The 19833-nt window shown below is 43.7% G+C and overlaps 1 protein-coding gene across 4 annotated transcripts in view; it reads right to left on the reverse strand.

Moving 5' to 3' along the window:
- Positions 1-425: 425 nt before the first annotated feature.
- Positions 426-19833, reverse strand: part of LOC109884729 (zinc finger homeobox protein 3) — a 170250-nt gene continuing 150842 nt past the window's right edge. For all 4 annotated transcript variants that reach the window (XM_031811008.1, XM_031810992.1, XM_031810984.1 and 1 more), the window contains 3 exons: positions 14202-14328; positions 8281-13836; positions 426-7129 (listed from right to left, as the gene is read on the reverse strand). In XM_031811008.1, coding sequence (XP_031666868.1) covers positions 5406-7129; positions 8281-13836; positions 14202-14328 — 7407 coding nt within the window. In that variant the 3' untranslated portion in view covers positions 426-5405. The remainder of the gene's footprint in view (positions 7130-8280; positions 13837-14201; positions 14329-19833) is intronic.

Here is a 19833-nt window from a genome sequence, read left to right on the forward strand (position 1 = left end):
GCATTAATTAAAACAATGACCATGCAAATGATGTTTTAAGATCATTATTACCCTTAATAAGATACAAATGTGAAGGATACGGTTGGACAATAATAGATATTATGGAGAATACTGCTAAGCTATGGCTGTGTAAGGTTACTGTATTTCAACTCTACACTGTAAATACAGAAGAAAGCATAAAGGATCAAATGTTCATGGTTGGTACAGAGAGTGCAGCTATAGTGCAGCTATAGTAGTATCAACGTATACAAATCATTCATGGCAGGAAAGGCTTTCCGATTTGAGCTAAATGTACAAACTACTATTCAGTGTTCAACATTTTCTCTCTGTATGTGACACTTGACTTTTGCACTCTTCACCTGCAGTCTTCATTCATACAATACAACTGGATTCAAACAAAACACACAAGGAGGCACACAAAGTAATGCATTTTATGCTCATACTTTTTTAATGTATCACAATGAGCAAGAAACATACTTGATGAAATATTTTCAAAGGAGTATATTCAATTACCATCTACAATCAACTTAACTAGGACAACAAGGTTTTTGTGACAAAAGTTTCTTTAAAAGTCTGAAGTTCCATGTGGTTTTATGTATGTTAGTTTCCATGTCATTTGGTACAGTTTGGAAATCTTCATCATATAATTACAGTAACAAAAAAGCTAACAAGACTACAGTATAGAAAAGACATCAAGAACAACATTTTTGGTTTAACTTGCTCTTTTTTGTACATTGCAAGGCTGTTTTTTCTACCCTCAGTGGGCTGCCTGGAGCCACGGAGCCATGCTTGTGAGGCTCGGAGGAGGAATAATTCAAGGAAACAAAAAGAAAAAGAAAATGCATTAAAAAAACATTGTGGCACCAGGAGTCACAAAAGGAACAGAGAGAGCTCCAAGTAACAGTTCATCTTTGAAGTTGGAGCAAATGGTTTTGTTTGGTTGTTTGTTAGTTTGGTTGTTAATTTTGGTTGATTCGCTTTTTTTGTGTGTAACTGCCTCTTTAGGAATGACAGCCTAGAAAACCCTTCCCCTTTCTCTCTGGCTCATTTCTCTTTTTGGTTGGTGTGATGAACAGAGAGAGGGGCGAGCCGCCATCTGACTGGAGAGCTTATACTTGTCCATCAGCGAGACAAGCAGGAGGAAATGAAACAGGTAGCAACAACATGAACCGGGAGAAATGAAGCGAGCATCTCTGTCCATCCCGTCCAGAAGTGCGGAAACATGTCCGTAAAAGAGCAGAAGCAGAGGCCGAGCTGGAGAAGAGAGAGAGACAGACAGAGCCAGGAAGCAGCTGGAGCCACTATAGTTCAGCTTCTTTATCTAATGTCTTTCCTCTCTGTGTCACATGTCCACTGGTTCCAGAGTCCATTCCCATCTCAGAGATGTAAGCAAATATGGTTGTGATATTAAAGCCGCCTTGAGCCTGCCTTTGGCTCCCATGCCCAGTTTTGGTGTGCCCACAGCCTCCCCTGTCCTCTCAGCAAGATCTCCAAAGTTTCCCAGAGTTCATTTCTTCTTTTCATTCCTTCTTTATCATTTCAAACAAAAAAGTTGATGTCTTGTTTTAAATATATCTATATCTGTATACATGTTCATTTTCACAGTGGGCAAAAGATGACCTCTACAGCAAAACCTTGTCTTTTTATTTCTTTGTAATTGTCCATGAAAATCAAGTATCCCAATGTGAGTCAAAGGATCTCAGTTATCTATTGTTTTGTGCCACAATAAAATATACACTTATCTGGGGCACAAATTGTAATTTAAATTTTTGTTTTTAACTGCATAAAGCTTTGGCCACATTCATATATTCAATCAAAATAAAAACTGCTCAGTGCTTCGGTATCGTCTTTCTCCTCTTTTTGATTTTTGTTAACTTTAAAATTCAAATTTTCTAAAACTTCACCACTTTATTCATAATCCAGCTTTCGGTTCAGTACGTTTTGGTGCGTAAAGAAAGGTACAGTATAAAATAAAATGTATAAAAACTCAAAACTGATGCTGGCTCTTATGAAACACACTCACTCACACACATACAAACTCACACACACAGTCCATGCTGGCTGAATCTGTTGTGAAGAAGACCATGACCGTCTTCCACGAAAGAGCCCAAAACAAAGATTACACTTTGGAAATAAGAGATCAAACAGTGTCAAAAAGACAAACAAATATAAGAACATTATTACACCATAAAGTGGCCAGGTCATAGAATAAAGTTTTTTTTTTTTAATTCAGCAATTGAAAGTAAAGCTAGTGTTAATTTATATGAGGAAAAGTAATATACAGAAACTAAAATAACATACAAATAGTTATAAGAAAATAATAATACATGTCTGACATCTGAAAACCAAAATAAAGCAAACGCATTCAAGAATAAACTGTACAACATTAGAATTCTCAAAAAAGAATCATATGAACAATATTCTAGAGAACATGATTAGAGGAGTGGCAAGCTTGCAGACCAAATCAACCCAATTTCAACAGCATGCGTAAGGAAGTATTAACACCAAATCACATTGCTCTGCAAGACGTAACACTTTTAACACACTTCCTAGATTGCAGCTTTGTATCAATTAGGGCAAATACACTTGCTATACACTAGTGGCCGAAAACCAGTTATTCACAAATTTAAATATGCCTTGGTTTTGGTGTAAAGGAATTAAATAAACGTTTTTCATCTATGAGAGAGTGGGGATAATTAAGCACATCCATTTCCACTGCAATAAGATGGAGCGAGTGACCTCTTTGGACATGAAGGCATGACATACCTCTTAACTGCAGTATCTGAACACAAGGGACATCTTCAAAAAAACTCCTGCTTTTTCCAGACTTATAACGCTTTGGAATGAAGACGTCCCTTAGAAACCTGTAATCAACATGGTGCGTGAAAATGGCTTAACGCTCTGCAGACACCTGGGCCAAGTCACAACTGGATGTCCCAGGAAGTTGGGCCAGCACTCCAGACTTTATTTCCTTCTGAGACTTGTAAGTTGAGAGGCATGATGATGTAACCTAGGAGACGCGTCTGTACCAGATGTATTATATACATGTATTGGTAACCACTATTACTTGCTGATCAAGTGAGTAACAAACTTAACTGGAAGGAGGGGTTCTTATCAACTTTCCATGCCAGACACCAAATGACAGATCTAGGTAATTTTGTTCAGCAAACAGAATGCTAACTTCACACAACAGCTTACAGTCACCTTAGAAATGAGAAAAAATCATAATAATTCTAATTTTTTCAAATGAAATCAGTCCTTGCTTAAGAAAAAAAACTACTTTGATGTGATATTTGGAATGCACTGCTCTATACTAATGTTATATATCATTGGCTTTAAACATTGGTCTGTTCAAAAAGAAAATCGGCAAAAATGTCCTTTGGAACATATATTCACAGTCTTCAAAGTTCCGTTTTTGCAAGAAGAAAAAAAAAAGATGTCGCAGAGGCAAGAAAATGGTTTATTGTTGTTTTAGTTAAAGCTTAGCCAAAAAGCAAAATGAGCATGCATCTAGCTAGGTATTCTTTTTTCAAAATTCTACATTAGCAGCAAAACGTATGTCCTTGAAGACCAGACCTTATACATTTTCTTTAAAAAAAAAGTACTTTTGTGAGTGACAGAAAAGTTCAAACAAAGATTTATAACCTCTATCTTACAAACTGCAATGGCTCTGTAACGGTGCTACTCCACAATGCAAGGACAAGGGCCCTTTTTTGGTTTTTGGTATTCTTGGTATTTTACGTAAAAAAGCCACCTATCTGCTTGCAAAGAAGCAAAAACGGCAACTCTGATGCGTACTCTTTTATTTTAAAACTTTGTTTTCTTTCCTCTAAAAACAGCAACAAATTCTCAAGTATAAAGAAGCCTCTTTTCTCATCTTTATGCACCAATGGTGAAAGTGTTTAGTCTTTGGATTTTCTTTTTGTTTTAAAGCGTGAGAATTATTATTATTATTATTCTTTTTTAATTTTCATCTATGACAACAACAACGTAAAGTCTAAATGAAAATAAAGCCGAAAAAAGACTGTAGCCACACTACATGAAGAACAAAAGGCCTGCTTCGTAGTGCACGAGGAGTAACTATCTTCATATCTACAGATGCAGGGGAGGAGAAAAACAAAGTGAGGAGAGAGAGGAACAAGTAAAGTGAGAATTATGAGTCAGACAGAGTTAAGTGCACAAAGGTAACAGAAATAAAATTAAATATTGTTTAACATTTCACCCCAGATCTTTTTTTCTTTTTTGGTTAGAACCATACCAACCAAAACAGAGAGAAAAACCACTTTGAAAGAGAGGATCCTGCCTAGTGGGAGAGTGGCAGTTGGGTGAACGTTAGCCAAGAAGCCGAGAATAAGACAGAAATAAAGTTCAGGTAAGTTACTGCTCCATAATCTAGTCTATCGGAATGACCAAGACAACATCAAATGAAGCGCCTTAAAGTTGGACGATACAAAAGCTAAATGTACACAAAGTTTTTTTTCAATCTACCATACTGTTTAAATTCATTTCCAATGCAACAATCTACTTAACACCAAAAATTTTCATATCTATCATAAATACAGAAAGTTTTTTTTATCAAAAAAATCTTTTTTATCCCCCATCAACATGTCTGCAATGCTCTCCGTGTCTGGGTACAATGGGATTGCTAAATTACCCCTTTAAGAGTATTTCAAATGTTTAAAATCAGCAGATCAGTTACCCTTTTAAATGCCCAGAAAGCTATGCCTTTATGATATTTTCACTCATTTTAAAACTTTCTGTCGTTAAAATCAATTTCTGGAGAAAAAAACACAAATGTTTCTCCTGTTCGGAACAAAAGGTGTAAAACAATGAATTTCTGTAACAGAAAAACGTCTGTGAGCTGTTGACCTGAGAATAAAATAGACATTACATTATTCTTTTTACTTTTGCAAGCCATTGGTATTTGAACGCTTTGACAGCAGAAAAGTGTTAGACTATTCTCCCATACAGTACATACTGGCTTTTTGTGACTGTGCTATTAAGTGGAAATAATTACACAAACAAGGGACAGCTTGTTGACTTTGTCAAAAGGGTTCTTGGGCCATTTAACAACTTTGAGGCAGTCCATTGCTATACAGCATTCCTCTATCATTACCCAAAACTTAACTGCAGTGATCTTTTCTATTCTTATACATATATATGTATATATTTCAGTTGAAAGAAATGAAAACCAGCATGTTGATATGGGAAAACAATCCACTAACATTTAAATTTTTGGTTACAAGCTTTGGAATTGCAGTTAGTCTTTACACATCTTTTTCTGAAATTGTTTTGTATACTTTTAAACGTATTTTAACATCGCTGCTTTTTTGTTTGTTTTTTCCCATTTGTGTTTTTTTTTGTCTTTTGCGTTTTTAAAATATTGTCCATCATCGAAAGCTCTTTTACAATCTGATGGAGTCCGTTCCTACACTAGCAAGATTACTACTACAACTACTACTGTCTTTGAGACAGCCGGGCTGTTGCGGCACCTCCGCCGTCCTGCCCAGCCTGTCTGCTGACTTCTGACTGCTGTCAGAGTCAGACTCGTCGGTAAAGACGTCTGTTGGTATCGAGGTCTGAACTCCTGAGGTGCTCAATGAACTTGAGGTAACCGTTGAATGTGAGGATACTGGAGGAAAAGAAGAAGAAGAAGGAGTGGCATTGGGCTTCCCAGCTAAAGCTCTGGAGAAAGGGGCCTGGGGCCAGGGTTTGCCGGCAGCTGTGGTGTTGAGTGGGGTGGCAGAGGAGGAGCACAAGGATGTAGAGACAGAGGAGGACGGCATGGTGGCTGATGTCGTTGGCGGGGGAGGGGGGGTGCTGATGAGATGAGTGGCAGACTGCGAGGTAGATGCGGTGTTAGGATCGGGGAAGCAGGCTGAAGAGTGAGGTAATAAACTAGTAGCGTGCTCTTTGGCATTTCTGGCTGATCGCTTGATTGTTCTGTGTTTGTGCAAAGCCGAATCCAGGTGTTGACTAAGCGCTTTGTCCCCATCCAATGTGGTGTCGCAGGCCAGGCAGTCATAGAGGCTGCCCACCCCTGCACCTGCGCCACTGGGGACACGCAGCAACACCTCTTGCAGGTTTGCCACAGACTGACCGAAAAAGCAGATAGACTTCAGGTGATTGATGGCCGCTTCTTCCTTGCTGAAGACTGCTTGACATTTGCGACACGCCAGCCTGTACTGCACCTTGGGGACGATGTACTGGTCTAGAAGGGGGTCTGCGACTTTGCCATCCATCTCATTCTGCTTGGAGGGTAGGTTATTGTGAGAAGAGGAGGAGGAGGAAGAGGACTCTCGGTGGGGGTTGCCTTTCTGCTCCTCTGTTTTCGCTGGATCTTTGGCAGATTCTTTGCGGTCCCCCAAGGGTTGAAGGAGAACTGGAGTTTGGCTCGCTTTGGGTTGCTGGATCTGCTGAAGCTGCTGCTGCTGCTGCTGTAGTGCCTCCTGCAGGCTCTGCTGATATTGCTGGTAGTGCTGAAGCAGGGACCCTGGGGACAGACCCATCAGCGCTTGGGACAATGTTGGGTTGTAGGGGAACATGCTTTCCATGCCGTACATTGGCTGCAGATAGCCGCCTTGGAGAGCTCCAGGTATTTGCGGGGCGTAATAAGGGGAAAATCCAGGCATGAAGTAGGGCAGGAACTGACTAGTCAGTAGAGCTGTAGGGTCTGATGCCAAGGCAGCCTGCAGGGCCTGGAGCTGGGCAGGGTCTACCACATACTCCATACCCGGTGTGGGCATGGAGGTGGCGGGCACAGCTGCGTCTTGTTTTTCTTTCTTGGCGCTGGCAGCAGAGGTGGATGTGGCTGGGGTGCCTCCAGTGGAGGATGGCGTTGAGGGCTTCTCTGTCTTCTCCTTGTGGTGGGGCTTCTCCTTCTCTCTTGACCTCTCAGCATTACGCTCTTTGGGGTGTTCAGGCCGGGAGCCTGACTGGGTTGTTGTGGTGGTGGAGGTGGAAGTAGGGCTGGAGTGGGCGACAGAAGTGTTGGCCTGTGCTGGGCTGGGTGATGCCAATGAGGAGGAAGAGGGAGGTTTGTTGGGTAATCCAGATGTAGGGAGGCTGGGTGAAGGAACACTGGCACCAGGCATGTTCAGGAGGTTTGGAGGTTTGGGAGGAGTTAAAGCTAGAGGAGATGAAACAGAGAAATAGGAGAATTCAGAGTTAGAGGGGGATTCAAGACATTAGTTATTCATAGATGCATGTATGTGTTTTTCTAAGGTGTTCCAGAGAGCTACTGTACGCCCTAATTATTGGAGCTCAGTGCATTAATAACTGAGCACTTTATTGAAGATAAATGTTTTTCACCAGAGGTCATTCATTTGATAGCATTTGCTGATTCAACGTTAGCCAATCAGAAATTCAGCCTTTCCAGGAAGGCCCATGAGAAGAGGTCTCAATCACAATATTTACTAGAGTTAATCAATCAAGAAGTAGCTGGGCAATAATAAAGAAAACAACAGACAAACTGAGGATTTAGATACATCTTAACATAATAAGAACTCCAGTATCTACTACTTCAAACATGTGCAAATGGTTTCTTTACATAAAGTATGACACTGACCTTTAAACAAACTTAGGAAATCAAAACATGTAATTTAATTGATAATAATGTCAAGTACTACTAATGTTCCCAAGGTCAAAGAGGTTAGAGAAGGAAGTGAGCTATTAGTATTCATTTTATGACTTTGTTTAATGTTCTCTAACTGAGTGGTAACAGGTCAAGTAGATCATAAAGTTGACAGCAGATGTCTGAAGATGCTCATTCAGATTTTATATTGTATTTGTTTGTTGTAGCAGCGTCTCTACAATAACGCAGGCCAACACTGTCAAATGAATGAAATGAATAACTTTTACTAGAATGCATGACTCATTATGAAATACAACGTGATGTAAAAATAACCTGTTTACAGGTGCCTGGCAAATCCAGATTAAAATGGAAGGTGCCCTCACACTGTTACATTGTATTACATGTATGTATTCCAATGTGAATATTTCCAGATGACAGATTCATTGATGACAAGGATATTTCATCTGAAGAAGGTCGAAACGCTACATACTGGAACATGTAGGCGAAATTCAGAGCCCTATTAATTCCAAAGTGCTTACTAGTTTTCCCAGTGGTTTTACTTGAATGAGACCCTACATTTCCCTCTCCATACTGGTACATCACTTCTTTTCAATTATGGATATGACAAAATATTACATTTGATCCAAGAGTGCTTCATCGGTTTAAGACAACTCTGATGAAAGAGTGACGTCTGAGCGATGACATACCTGAGTTTGATGAGTTAAAGCCAGGTAGGGAGGTGCTTCCGACACCTGGCAGAAGTCCAGGGGGCATCGCTTGCAGATTTGAATAGGCAGACTGAAGGTTCAGGGCCTGCAGGGCGGGGCTATCAAAGATCCCCTGCTGCTGCATGGCTTGCTGCTGTGCCAGTCCCAGGACCTCATTGGCTTTCTTGATGCGATCCATCTCCTGCTGGGCCATTAGCTGACGGACAGTGGCTGGGTCAAAGTACTCCTTCTCCTTGTCCAGTTGGCTCCCAATGGTGTCCTTTACCTTGTTGATGTGTTGCGCAGAGAAGATGTGATCTCGCACGGAGAGACGGGCACTGTACTTGACACCGCACAAAGAGCACTCCGTCTTCGGCCCCTCGTAGGATGTGTGGTTGATCCCGAAGTGCTTAGCCATGCTGAGCTTGGCCTTTTTCTCCTTGGCGCGAGCATTCTGGAACCACACCTGAACCACCCTCTTTGGAAGTCCGATATCATTGCCAAGTACCTCACACTCCAGCATGGTAGGTGTCCTGTAGTCATTGAAGCAGGACTTGAGCAGCTTCAGCTGGAGGTTAGTCATCTGAGTTCGGAAGCGCTTTTGTCCAGGACGGTCTCCACTGTCGATGCTCCTGCTGCCGGAAGCTCCGGGGCTTGGTGAGCAGGGATCAGCCAGACTGGAGGTCTCACTGTAGTCAATTATATTCTCATTTTCATAGTCTCTAGCATAATAGCTTGTCGCAGGGCTCACCAGCCCTGAGGACATCTGGTCGTCATTTTCAAGGGAGGGGGCTGTACCCACAGACTTAGATAGATAATCACCACTATTTTGACCATGCTTTTGATCAGCACTGTCATTGTCAGCATTGGCCTCATCACCAGTGGTGGTATCTGTGATGGCCGTATTCACTGAAGAACAGTCGTCATTATCAAGTTTGTTCTGATCAAAGCTAAGGTTGACAGAGGACATAGATGGACTCTCAAAGTCCTCCATTCCTCCTTCAACTTTAATGGATGAAGGGCTCAAAAGGGCCCTTGGAGACAAGTCCATGTTTTTGCTCACTGGTGACAGAGAGGAGCATTGTCCATCATTGTTAGAAGGTGCAAGCTGAGAATAGCTGGATATATCCAGAGGATCCATCTTCATTTGCATCCCTTCCTCAGTGAACATGCCAGAGAGAGCTAAGTTGTAACCGGCACGTTTGGCTTCATGCCAATGGCGGGAACGGATATGTGCCTCGAGTGCAGTTTTCGCCTTGAAGAGAGCACGACAAAAAGGGCATCGCCGGTGAGCTTGAGCAGGCCCTACAGCCCGAAACTGACCCTTCCTTTCCCTGGCTCTGGTATTTTGGAACCAAACTTGCACTACCCTCTTCTTCAGTCCCACCTCATGAGCGATGTGGTCAAGCATTTTACGAGTGGGGTTTGAGTCCAACAGGTATTTCTGGTAGAGGATCTCCAGCTGCTCAGGTGTGATGGTAGTCCTTAGGCGCTTGTCTCTTTGTGGCTCCTCCCCACTGTTGGTGCTGTCATTCTCTCCTGGGCTAGTGCCTGCTTTCTCCTCCAACTTCCTCTTCAGGGAGTTCATGGTGGAGGTGGGTGTTGATGGAGAGGTGGCAGAGCTGCTTGGGATCTGTGGCATGGCCCCAGAGAGGAGTTGACTGGCCAACAGGGGATTGCTTGGATCAAACAACATGAAGGGCATGTCCATTGGGCGGTCCAAGAACTGAGGGTGGATGAATTGGTTTTGTACAGAGAGGAAGTGGAGTTGCTGGTGCTCCTGCCAGTGCTCAAAGGTTGGGAAACCAAGCTTGCACTGCTCACACTGGTATTGGATCATTTGCTGTGCCAGCTGTTGCTGTGATGCAGAGCTCATGTGAGGGTTGAGGCCCATGTGGGAGCTCTGAGAAGCTCTCTCAGCCTGGCTTGTCTGAGAGGCTGAGGGACCACACTCACGTTGCTGCTGAGAGAGGGAAGGAGAAGAATGCTTGTTTGTCTTTGGGGCTGTTTGTGGCTTCTCATCTCGTGCTTCTCTTCTCTGATGTTGAGTCTCAGATTGGGGCTGATGCACAGTCTCCTGTTTGATGGTGGTCTGATGCTCACGTGGATCTGAGGACATTTCAGCCAAATGTTTGGGCTTCTCATCATAAGAGTTCGATGTGTTAGCTGGTGAGGCTTCCTCCTTCTCAGAGGATGAGAGGTGGGAAAAGGCTGACGTGGAGGGAGGGAGAGGGCAGAGGCTTGAGGAAGAAGGCATAGGGGTGTGACAGGAGGACCCAGAGGGGGTGTAGTATTCATGAGAAAGATCCATAGAGTCCTCGTTTTGGCTGTCGTATTGCCCGTCATCGTCTTCATCTTTGTAACACAGCTTCTTTTGGTGCTTTATGAGGTCAAATATGCGCTGGAAAACCAGACTGCATTTCTTGCACTGGTAGTTCAGGTTGGTGGTGCGAATGTAACGGTCATTGGACAGTTCTCTTCGTTCACCATCTTTACTTCCATCCCCCTGGTTTTCATAATTCTTGCGTGCCTTCTGACGAGCATTTTGGAACCACACCACAATGACACGGGTGGGGAGGCTCAGAAGGTTGGAGAGCTGTTCAAATTCATCATCTTTGGGGTAGGCGTTAGCATCAAAGAAGTCCTGAAGCACCCGCAATTGGTAGTCTGTAAACCTTGTTCTTGAGGATCTTTTACTCCCATAACATTCCTGTCTTTGAGGCTCAGGGGAAGGGGGTTTAGAGTCAATTTTGGTATCCTCCATAGTGGTAATGGGTGGGTTGTTGAAGTTGTAGGGTGAGTCTTTGTTGCGCTGGCGCTCTTTGAAGAGGGTGTTGCGGAACCAGTGTTTGATTACTTTTTGGGGCAGCCCTGACTTATCTGCCATCTCCTTAATCTGCTCCTCATTGGGGGAGTTGTTGATGTCAAAGTACTGCCGAAGGACCCTAAGCTGGTCATCAGTGATACGTGTCCTGGGCCTCTTATTCTGCTGCTGCTGTAGCATGGCTGGTGTAAGTTGCTGTTGGTAAAGCTGGGCCAGATCATTAGCCAGTGACTGTGACTCCACAGATGACATCTGGGATTGCATTTGAGATGGCATAGACTGTAGAGACATTGACTGCATCATGAGTGGTGAGAAGAGGGGCATATCCATTTGCATGGGAATTTGAGCCATTTGAACAGGAGGCTGTGGGGTCGACACAGTTGGGGGTGTGATGGAGGGAGCAGAGACAGGAATATTTGGTGTTGGGGCTCTCTGCGGAGGGGGTGGAGGTGGAGGAGGAGGAGGAGGAGGAGGTGCAGGAGTAGGAGGAGCAGCCTCTGGTGTCTGTGGTCTGAGTGGATACAGTTTGTCATACTGCTCTCTGTATTCCTTGGCAAATCTCTCCAGGGAGCGGAATGGGAAGAAGGCCTGGTGGATATGCTCCTGATGACTCTTCAGAATCAGTATGTTGGAAAATAGTTTTCCACAGGCCTCACATTCCAGCTTCTCCAATCCCTCGATGGGGTCCACCACTCTCGTGATCCCACCAGGAGTGCTTGTTCCAGCTGGTCCAGGCCCTGCTGGCTTCTTCTGAGCTTTCTGCTTGTTTTCATTGTATTGAATCACTAGCTCAAACCCAAAGTTCTCCAGAAGGGCTTTAGTGGCATTTCCACGAGCATCTGAAGCAATCCTTGGTGGAGGAAAGCCAGGATCGTGGTTGGAGTTCATTGCAGTCTGTTGCATTTCCTTTTTTTCGTTTGACTTGTTGTCAGAGCTGTCTTTTGTGACATGTTCCTCAATTTTCTCTCTTAAGTCTTTTTCTCTTTGCATTTCCCTTTCTCTCTCTTGCTTCTCATTGTGCGCGGCAGCGGCCTTCTGCTTTTTCTCAGCCTGGTGAAGTAGATTGGCACTCTGCTGAAGCAAAGCCATCTGGCCCTGGGCCTGAGAATGGGCTTGGGCCTGCTGCTGTTGGTGCTGCTGCTGAAGGTGGTGGTGCATCAGCTGTTGTTGCAGGCAGCTCTGAGCCTGAGCCTGCTGGGCAGAGTTCTTCAGGTCCTCCAACAGAGAGTTGGCAGTGGAGCTTGACAGGCCAAGTGCAGAACTGTTGAGGTTCATCTCTGGATTCAGTTGGAATTCTGCTCCAGGGATGTAGAACGGGAAGAGCAGCTGTTGTTGCTGCAGTGAGTGAAGAGCATCAGTTGTCATGGGGAAGTGCTGAAGAAGTGCTGGGTTGAAAAGCTGGGACTGGATGAGGGCAGCTTGTTGCTGGAGCTCTTGTTGGAGCTGGGCCTGGGCTTGGGCTTGGGCCTGAGCCAACTGCTGTTGCTGTTGCTGCTGAAGCTGCTGCTGCTGCTGGTGCTGCTGTCCCCTTGCAGAGAGCATGTCTGCAAATTTCTTCTTTTTTGATTCATGGTTTTCAGACGGATGACAAGTCATCAAGGAGTTCCCAAGGCTTTCAATGCTGTGAGACTGGCTCATGTGGTTGCCTCCAAGAATAGTCTGTGTAGTCTGAGCCCCAGAAGAGCTGTGGTTGCTGGAGCTGGTTGTTGAGTTAGTAGCTGGGCTTGGGCTTGGAGTTGAAGTGTTGATGGAGGATCCACCGCCACTTAATCCAGAACCACTGCTGGAGCTGGTGTTTCCTCCTGCTGCTTCAAGCTTGGCTGCTCGGGCCTTGGTCTGGTGGAGGACAGAGCGCATGTGGATCTCTAGAGTAGAGCTCTGGCTGTAAGCCACGTTGCAAGTGCTGCACTTGAATGGTTTGTTGTCAGGGCTGCTGGTGGGCTCTGGTTGACCAGTAGTGGACTCCTGTAGGGCCCGCTTGACCTTGTGCAGGTGTGAGACAGAGTTGTAGTGAACCAGAAGAATGTTCTTCTGTGTGAATGACTCTTTGCACACTGTGCACTTGAAAGGACGAGATGGGTCCAGGAACTTCTCCATGGTAAAGTTAGGACCTTTCCTGAATGGCAGGGCACGCTTGGGCTCTGATCCAAAATCTTCTAGCAATGAGCCAGAGTCGCTACCTGTTGGGCTTTGCTTCTCCTCTTGGTCACTGTCCTCTCCCTCTTTGTCATCTTCTCCCAGTCCTCCGTGGTCCTCTCCAAGTGATGGATCTCCCATGACCATAAGGTCTCCGTTCATCAGTAAGCCTCCATAGAGCTGTTGGATGTCAGCCTCGCTCAACTCTAGGTGGCTGGTCTCCAAATGTTTCTTCAAGGCCTGCAGGGTCCTGAAGCTGCGTTGACAGAGGCAGCACATGGTGGCTGCTCTGATGACGTGGTACTGCGAGTGCAGCTGCAGTTTCTCCACCGTCTTGAAGGCCAGGCTGCACTGGTTGCAGCGATACTTGTAGACATGCCGGTCCGAGACAGGCAGCTGAGGCCTTTTGTTGTGAACCTCGTTGAAGTGCACCTGAAGGGAGTTAGAGGACTTGAAGACCTGGTTACAGCCTTTCTTCCAACACAGGAATCCTGTGTCTTCCCTTCCAGACTGCTGATCCTCCAGAGGTGACTTGCGAGCTTCAGCTATTTCTGTAGGCAGTGAGACCCCTTTCTCAGGCTCAGCATCTAAAGGTTCTGTCAATAAATAAAGAGAAAGAAAATTAATGAATTAAAGAGGCTCCCACATAAGCAGAGTCTTTGTGCAAGAAAATGTAATTTCAACAGAGGACATCTTATCTCTCCTTAGGAGTCCTTGACGCATGTATCATTTCAGAATCACCAGGAAGGGGGAGGTTGCAACACACAGAAGTAATAACTAATTCAGACTCCTGCAGATGCAGGAATCATTATTTTTCCTTTGTTGTCAATGACAGCCTTGGCATGATCCCCTACATTTTCATTACATTTTCCAAAAGGAGAACCGTACCATCGCTATTCTTCACATATAAATGAAAGGAGGGACAATTAAAGCACAGGAAAATACATGGTGCTATACTGACCGGCTTGTTTCTTGATATCTTCAGAGCTGGAGTTAGCCGTGGCCTGTGGGGTGCTGCTTTGTGCATCTCTGTCTGGGCCTGGTACTGGTATGAACATGCTTTCTGGCAGAACCTCTGATGCCGTCACCTGGAAAATCAAACACAAGACACGTCCCATGTTAATTACTGTGTGGTCCTATTATACAACTGAGTTTCTGTAAGCTCACAAAAATATGATGTTATTATATATTCTTTCCATTTAAAACTGCACACATATTTTCCTGATGGAATTGATAGACATCTTAAAAGATTGTGGAAACCCTTGCACAAGGTTTCTGTCTCGCAATCACTCACAAATAATCATATTACTTTTGACTTTATTTGCCATCCCTGGAATTTGCACTTTGATCACTACTGGTGTTTTGTCATGCGAATGGAAAGTTCTGCTGCAGCCAATTAGTGTGACGGCCTGAAAAGCCTACCTTGGCCAACTGAAAAGCTTATTAGGCCACCTAATTAAATAATTATTCCATGAAAAAAGCGCATCCCATTACAATGATAACGACCAGAGCAGACAAGAGGCATTCTGGGTAATACAAGCACTATCAATTTGGGGAAATAGTCTGTGCCTTCCAACCCTGCATAAGTCACAATATAGTGGTTTAATGTCAGTTACGTTAGAGTTATTTCAGGTGCGTTAAGAATACAAAATTTAAGCTACTATGGCTAAATCCAAACATGAACAGGTTCAATAAAGATTTCTGAAGAAATACGCAAAGAAATGACGTTTCAGGAGGAATGCTATGCATTTTTCCACTATACAATGGTTTAATTTGTTTCTACCTTTTTAATTAGAACATTTCAAGGAGCAATGAATATTGATTAAAAAACTGCAGAGAAGCGGCCAGGTTTTCTTTGCTCTCAAAAGGTTGAAGTCAATCATGGGTGAATGACAGCCACCTCCCTCCATATTATCTCCCCCACCCATCCTCCTCTCCCATATCTCCCCCTCATAGCCCCTCTTTCCCCTTACAGAAATGCAACAATTCATCAAATGCACTCATTAAGCGGCTCCTATTTAACAATAATCAGTGATTGAGATTGGAAGAGGCCGGGAGATGAGGCACTGTCTGCTTCACCTTCCTTCAATTAACTCCCCAAACAGAATAATCAGCCTCACTCCCCACGCTGCATTTCAATTCACAGTACCCCAACACACCCCACCCCACCCCTCTCCCTACTCCCCACCCCTCTCCCTACTCCCCACCCCTCTCCCTACAGTCCCTCCCCACCCCTCTCCCTACTCCCCACCCCTCTCCCTACAGTCCCTCCCCACCCCTCTCCCTACTCCCCACCCCTCTCCCTACAGTCCCTCCCCACCCCTCTCCCTACTCCCCACAGTCTTTCCCCACCCCTCTCTGTGCCTCTATTAATCCTCTACTTCCATTTCAGGTTCTCCTTACTGCAATGGACCACCCTTCTTCTCTCCTATCACCCCATAATGGTCATCCTGGCTTTGGCTCTTTACTTAAATGTGTGTATGATAACATCAAACGAGGCTATACAAAATGAAAAGGAACAATCTAATTCAAATAGCTGTTTTGACCTTTACTATCTAACACAATATTCATATTCTTCAAAAATAATCAGTCAAATCTTATCAACATATATTTAACCTTAAGTCACCAGGAGTAATGTATAAAGGCATAATGGATTCACCTAGTCTTATGAAACATAAAATAAACTGTTCACGACATTTGTGTGTACCTTTGGTCTGGCCTGTGCTTCTAAAAGGAACAAACTCTCTGTCCGTCTGCAACTGGCAGTGTGTACTGCAAATAGTGACAATGAGGACATGTCTGTGAACAAAGCATGGCACACAGCTCCAAACAGGCCCACTCTAGTCCTACACAAGGCAGAGTCCTCCTCAAGCAACAGCGGGTTTGCATAGGGCCCCGGGGTTAAGTGGAACAGTAAACATTCTCGAGTCCATCACTGTGCGATTAGTCTCATCAGAAATTCACTGGAAAATATTCAGATACTTTCTGTTTTCTTCTCCCTTCTCTCTCTCTCTCTCTCCTCCAAACAGAGAGTGGCAAATTAATGCAACCAGCATGGAGAATACCACAAATACAAAACACAGCAGCGATTTACATTACAAAGTGGACTGTTTCTAGACAACTGCTTCATTAGACGACGAGAGGCAAGAGCAGAGAGTATCCCAAGGTCACTTTTAATTTGGACCGCCTAATTGGCAAACATAGTTCAAAATGGCTATCATCTAGCCAGACTCAGAATTAATGAAGCACAATTATTTTCATTACCCCTATCTTAGACAGACAGAAAATGAGACATAGAATGAGAGAGGGAGGGGAGGAGAGAGGAAGAGAGGGAGCGAGAGAGGAGAGAGAGAGGGAGGGGTAATGGAAGGATGGGGCTGCAGGAGGGAGAGGGAGAAAGAGAGAGAGAGAGAGAGAGAGAGAGAGAGAGAACATGGTGGATAAAATTGAAGGCTGAGGGAGTGTGTGCATCTTTATGCATGGTCGACATGAAATAAAAGTCTCCTATTTCAGAATTCATTAGGCTCGTCTGCTACACGTGAAAAAAATAGAGTACCGTTCCATCTATATCCACCAGTAGAAATAAAAAAGGTGCTGGTTTTAATGTGCATTATATTACCTATGGTTCTCTCCTGAGTCTTTGTAGGGGCTCGGTGCATTATTATCTCTATAAAAGATAAATACTGCTGCCTTCTATACTAAAGTGTTCGCCATCTGCTTTCTAGCTGGGCCAGGAAGATGGCTAGGCAGCTAGGTAGAGCACCGTTCTCCTGAATGATTGTCCAGCGAGCAATTCTGTTCCAAAGGCGAGAACAAACGTCAACATTTGCACAGTCATTAACAGGAAATCAAAAGGAGAGAAATTAAAACCATATTTCCATTTGATGCTGATTAAAACAAAATGAGCCGGGTTATTTCGCTGGGGTAATGTAGCAGAGGTAGACATGTTGTAAATACTGATATTACATTTGTGTGAGTCTATATCTATCTTCAGAATGTATATTAATGCTTTAGGCTTTACGTTTTTTGTATCGCTCTGGGTGGAGATAGTTCCTAGATAGTGGTATATGTATGGGAACCGTTAGGGGTGATTGTACAGACACACAGTCCCTATTGTCTCTTTGTGAAATTGGTGCATTCATTATTCACGTGAGATTTGAGGTTGGCACGCTAGATTAAAGAAATGGTGAATAATAATATTTCCATTGCATGAACTTGCATTTCATTAAAGGGAAAAAAAGTATTCATTCAATTTAAATGAATCTGTGTCACAATAACTTGAATATATTATTAATAAAAGCCTTTGTTGTGAACAGCGCTAAGGTGATCAGACACTGGGAGAATATCAATGTGCTCCTGAGAATAAATGGACTGGGAGGTAAGAGAGCAGCTCATCTAGCAAACAACATATCTGTCTCTCTCTCCCCCCTCACTATCTCAACTGACTACGATAAAAATGAGACCGAAAAAAGGGCTCATTGACCATAGGCACATTAGACAACGCCACATTAGAATATGGCTAAAGCATCTGAACCTAACCCCCATAATATTTGACTGGCAGTGAGTCAATGGGATGCCTTGGAGCCATTTCACAATTAACAGTTTCCTTTGTATTTTGATAAAGCTTCAAATGTCATCAATTTGGAAGAGAGAAGACTGGAGAGACATGCTCCATTACAAACAGCCAGGCAGGCAGGGTGAGTAACAGTCATCTCTGGGCTGCAGAGAAGAGACACAGCTAAGGCCTCCGTTGGTCCTTGACCTGATGGGGCCCAGCCAGCCTGCCTACATTGCCTTTTGTGTACAGGCATAGGCTACATGCGCTAAGCTCACACACGCAGAGCAACAAAAAGGCTGTCCGTATTCCCATGGCCTCTTCATCACTTCCCACAGAGAAAATAAATGGCTAAACAGACACAATGGTTAATATACAGTGCCTTGCGAAAGTATTCGGCCCCCTTGAACTTTGCGACCTTTTGCCACATTTCAGGCTTCAAACATAAAGATATAAAACTGTATTTTTTTGTGAAGAATCAACAACAAGTGGGACACAATCATGAAGTGGAACGACATTTATTGGATATTTCAAACTTTTTTAACAAATCAAAAACTGAAAAATTGGGCGTGCAAAATTATTCAGCACCCTTAAGTTAATACTTTGTAGCGCCACCTTTTGCTGCGATTACAGCTGTAAGTCGCTTGGGGTATGTCTCTATCAGTTTTGCACATCGAGAGACTGAATTATTTTGCCATTCCTCCTTGCAAAACAGCTCGAGCTCAGTGAGGTTGGATGGAGAGCATTTGTGAACAGCAGTTTTCAGTTCTTTCCACAGATTCTCGATTGGATTCAGGTCTGGACTTTGACTTGGCCATTCTAACACCTGGATATGTTTATCTTTGAACCATTCCATTGTAGATGTGTGTTTATGTTGTGGATCATTGTCTTGTTGGAAGACAAATCTCCGTCCCAGTCTCAGGTCTTTTGCAGACTCCATCAGGTTTTCTTCCAGAATGGTCCTGTATTTGGCTCCATCCATCTTCCCATCAATTTTAACCATCTTCCCTGTCCCTGCTGAAGAAAAGCAGGCCCAAACCATGATGCTGCCACCACCATGTTTGACAGTGGGGATGGTGTGTTCAGGGTGATGAGCTGTGTTGCTTTTACGCCAAACATAACGTTTTGCATTGTTGCCAAAAAGTTCTATTTTGGTTTCATCTGACCAGAGCACCTTCTTCCACATGTTTGGTGTGTCTCCCAGGTGGCTTGTGGCAAACTTTAAACAACACTTTTAATGGATATCTTTAAGAAATGGCTTTCTTCTTGCCACTCTTCCATAAAGGCCAGATTTGTGCCATATACGACTGATTGTTGTCCTATGGACAGAGTCTCCCACCTCAGCTGTAGATCTCTGCAGTTCATCCAGAGTGATCATGGGCCTCTTGGCTGCATCTCTGATCAGTCTTCTCCTTGTATGAGCTGAAAGTTTAGAGGGACGGCCAGGTCTTGGTAGATTTGCAGTGGTCTGATACTCCTTCCATTTCAATATTATCGCTTGCACAGTGCTCCTTGGGATGTTTAAAGCTTGGGAAATCTTTTTGATCCAAATCCGGCTTTAAACTTCTTCACAACAGTATCTCGGACCTGCCTGGTGTGTTCCTTGTTCTTCATGATGCTCTCTGCGCTTTTAACGGACCTCTGAGACTATCACAGTGCAGGTGCATTTATACGGAGACTTGATTACACACAGGTGGATTGTATTTATCATCATTAGTCATTTATGTCAACATTGGATCATTCAGAGATCCTCACTGAACTTCTGGAGAGAGTTTGAGGCACTGAAAGTAAAGGGGCTGAATAATTTTGCACGCCCAATTTTTCAGTTTTTGATTTGTTAAAAAGGTTTGAAATATCCAATAAATGTCGTTCCACTTCATGATTGTGTCCCACTTGTTGTTGATTCTTCACAAAAAAATACAGTTTTATATCTTTATGTTTGAAGCCTGAAATGTGGCAAAAGGTTGCAAAGTTCAAGGGGGCCGAATACTTTCGCAAGGCACTGTAAATGTGGTAAAGGATGTATACTGTACAGGAT

Source organism: Oncorhynchus kisutch, linkage group LG3 (genome assembly GCF_002021735.2).
Source record: "Oncorhynchus kisutch isolate 150728-3 linkage group LG3, Okis_V2, whole genome shotgun sequence".
NCBI classification, from domain to species: domain Eukaryota; kingdom Metazoa; phylum Chordata; class Actinopteri; order Salmoniformes; family Salmonidae; genus Oncorhynchus; species Oncorhynchus kisutch.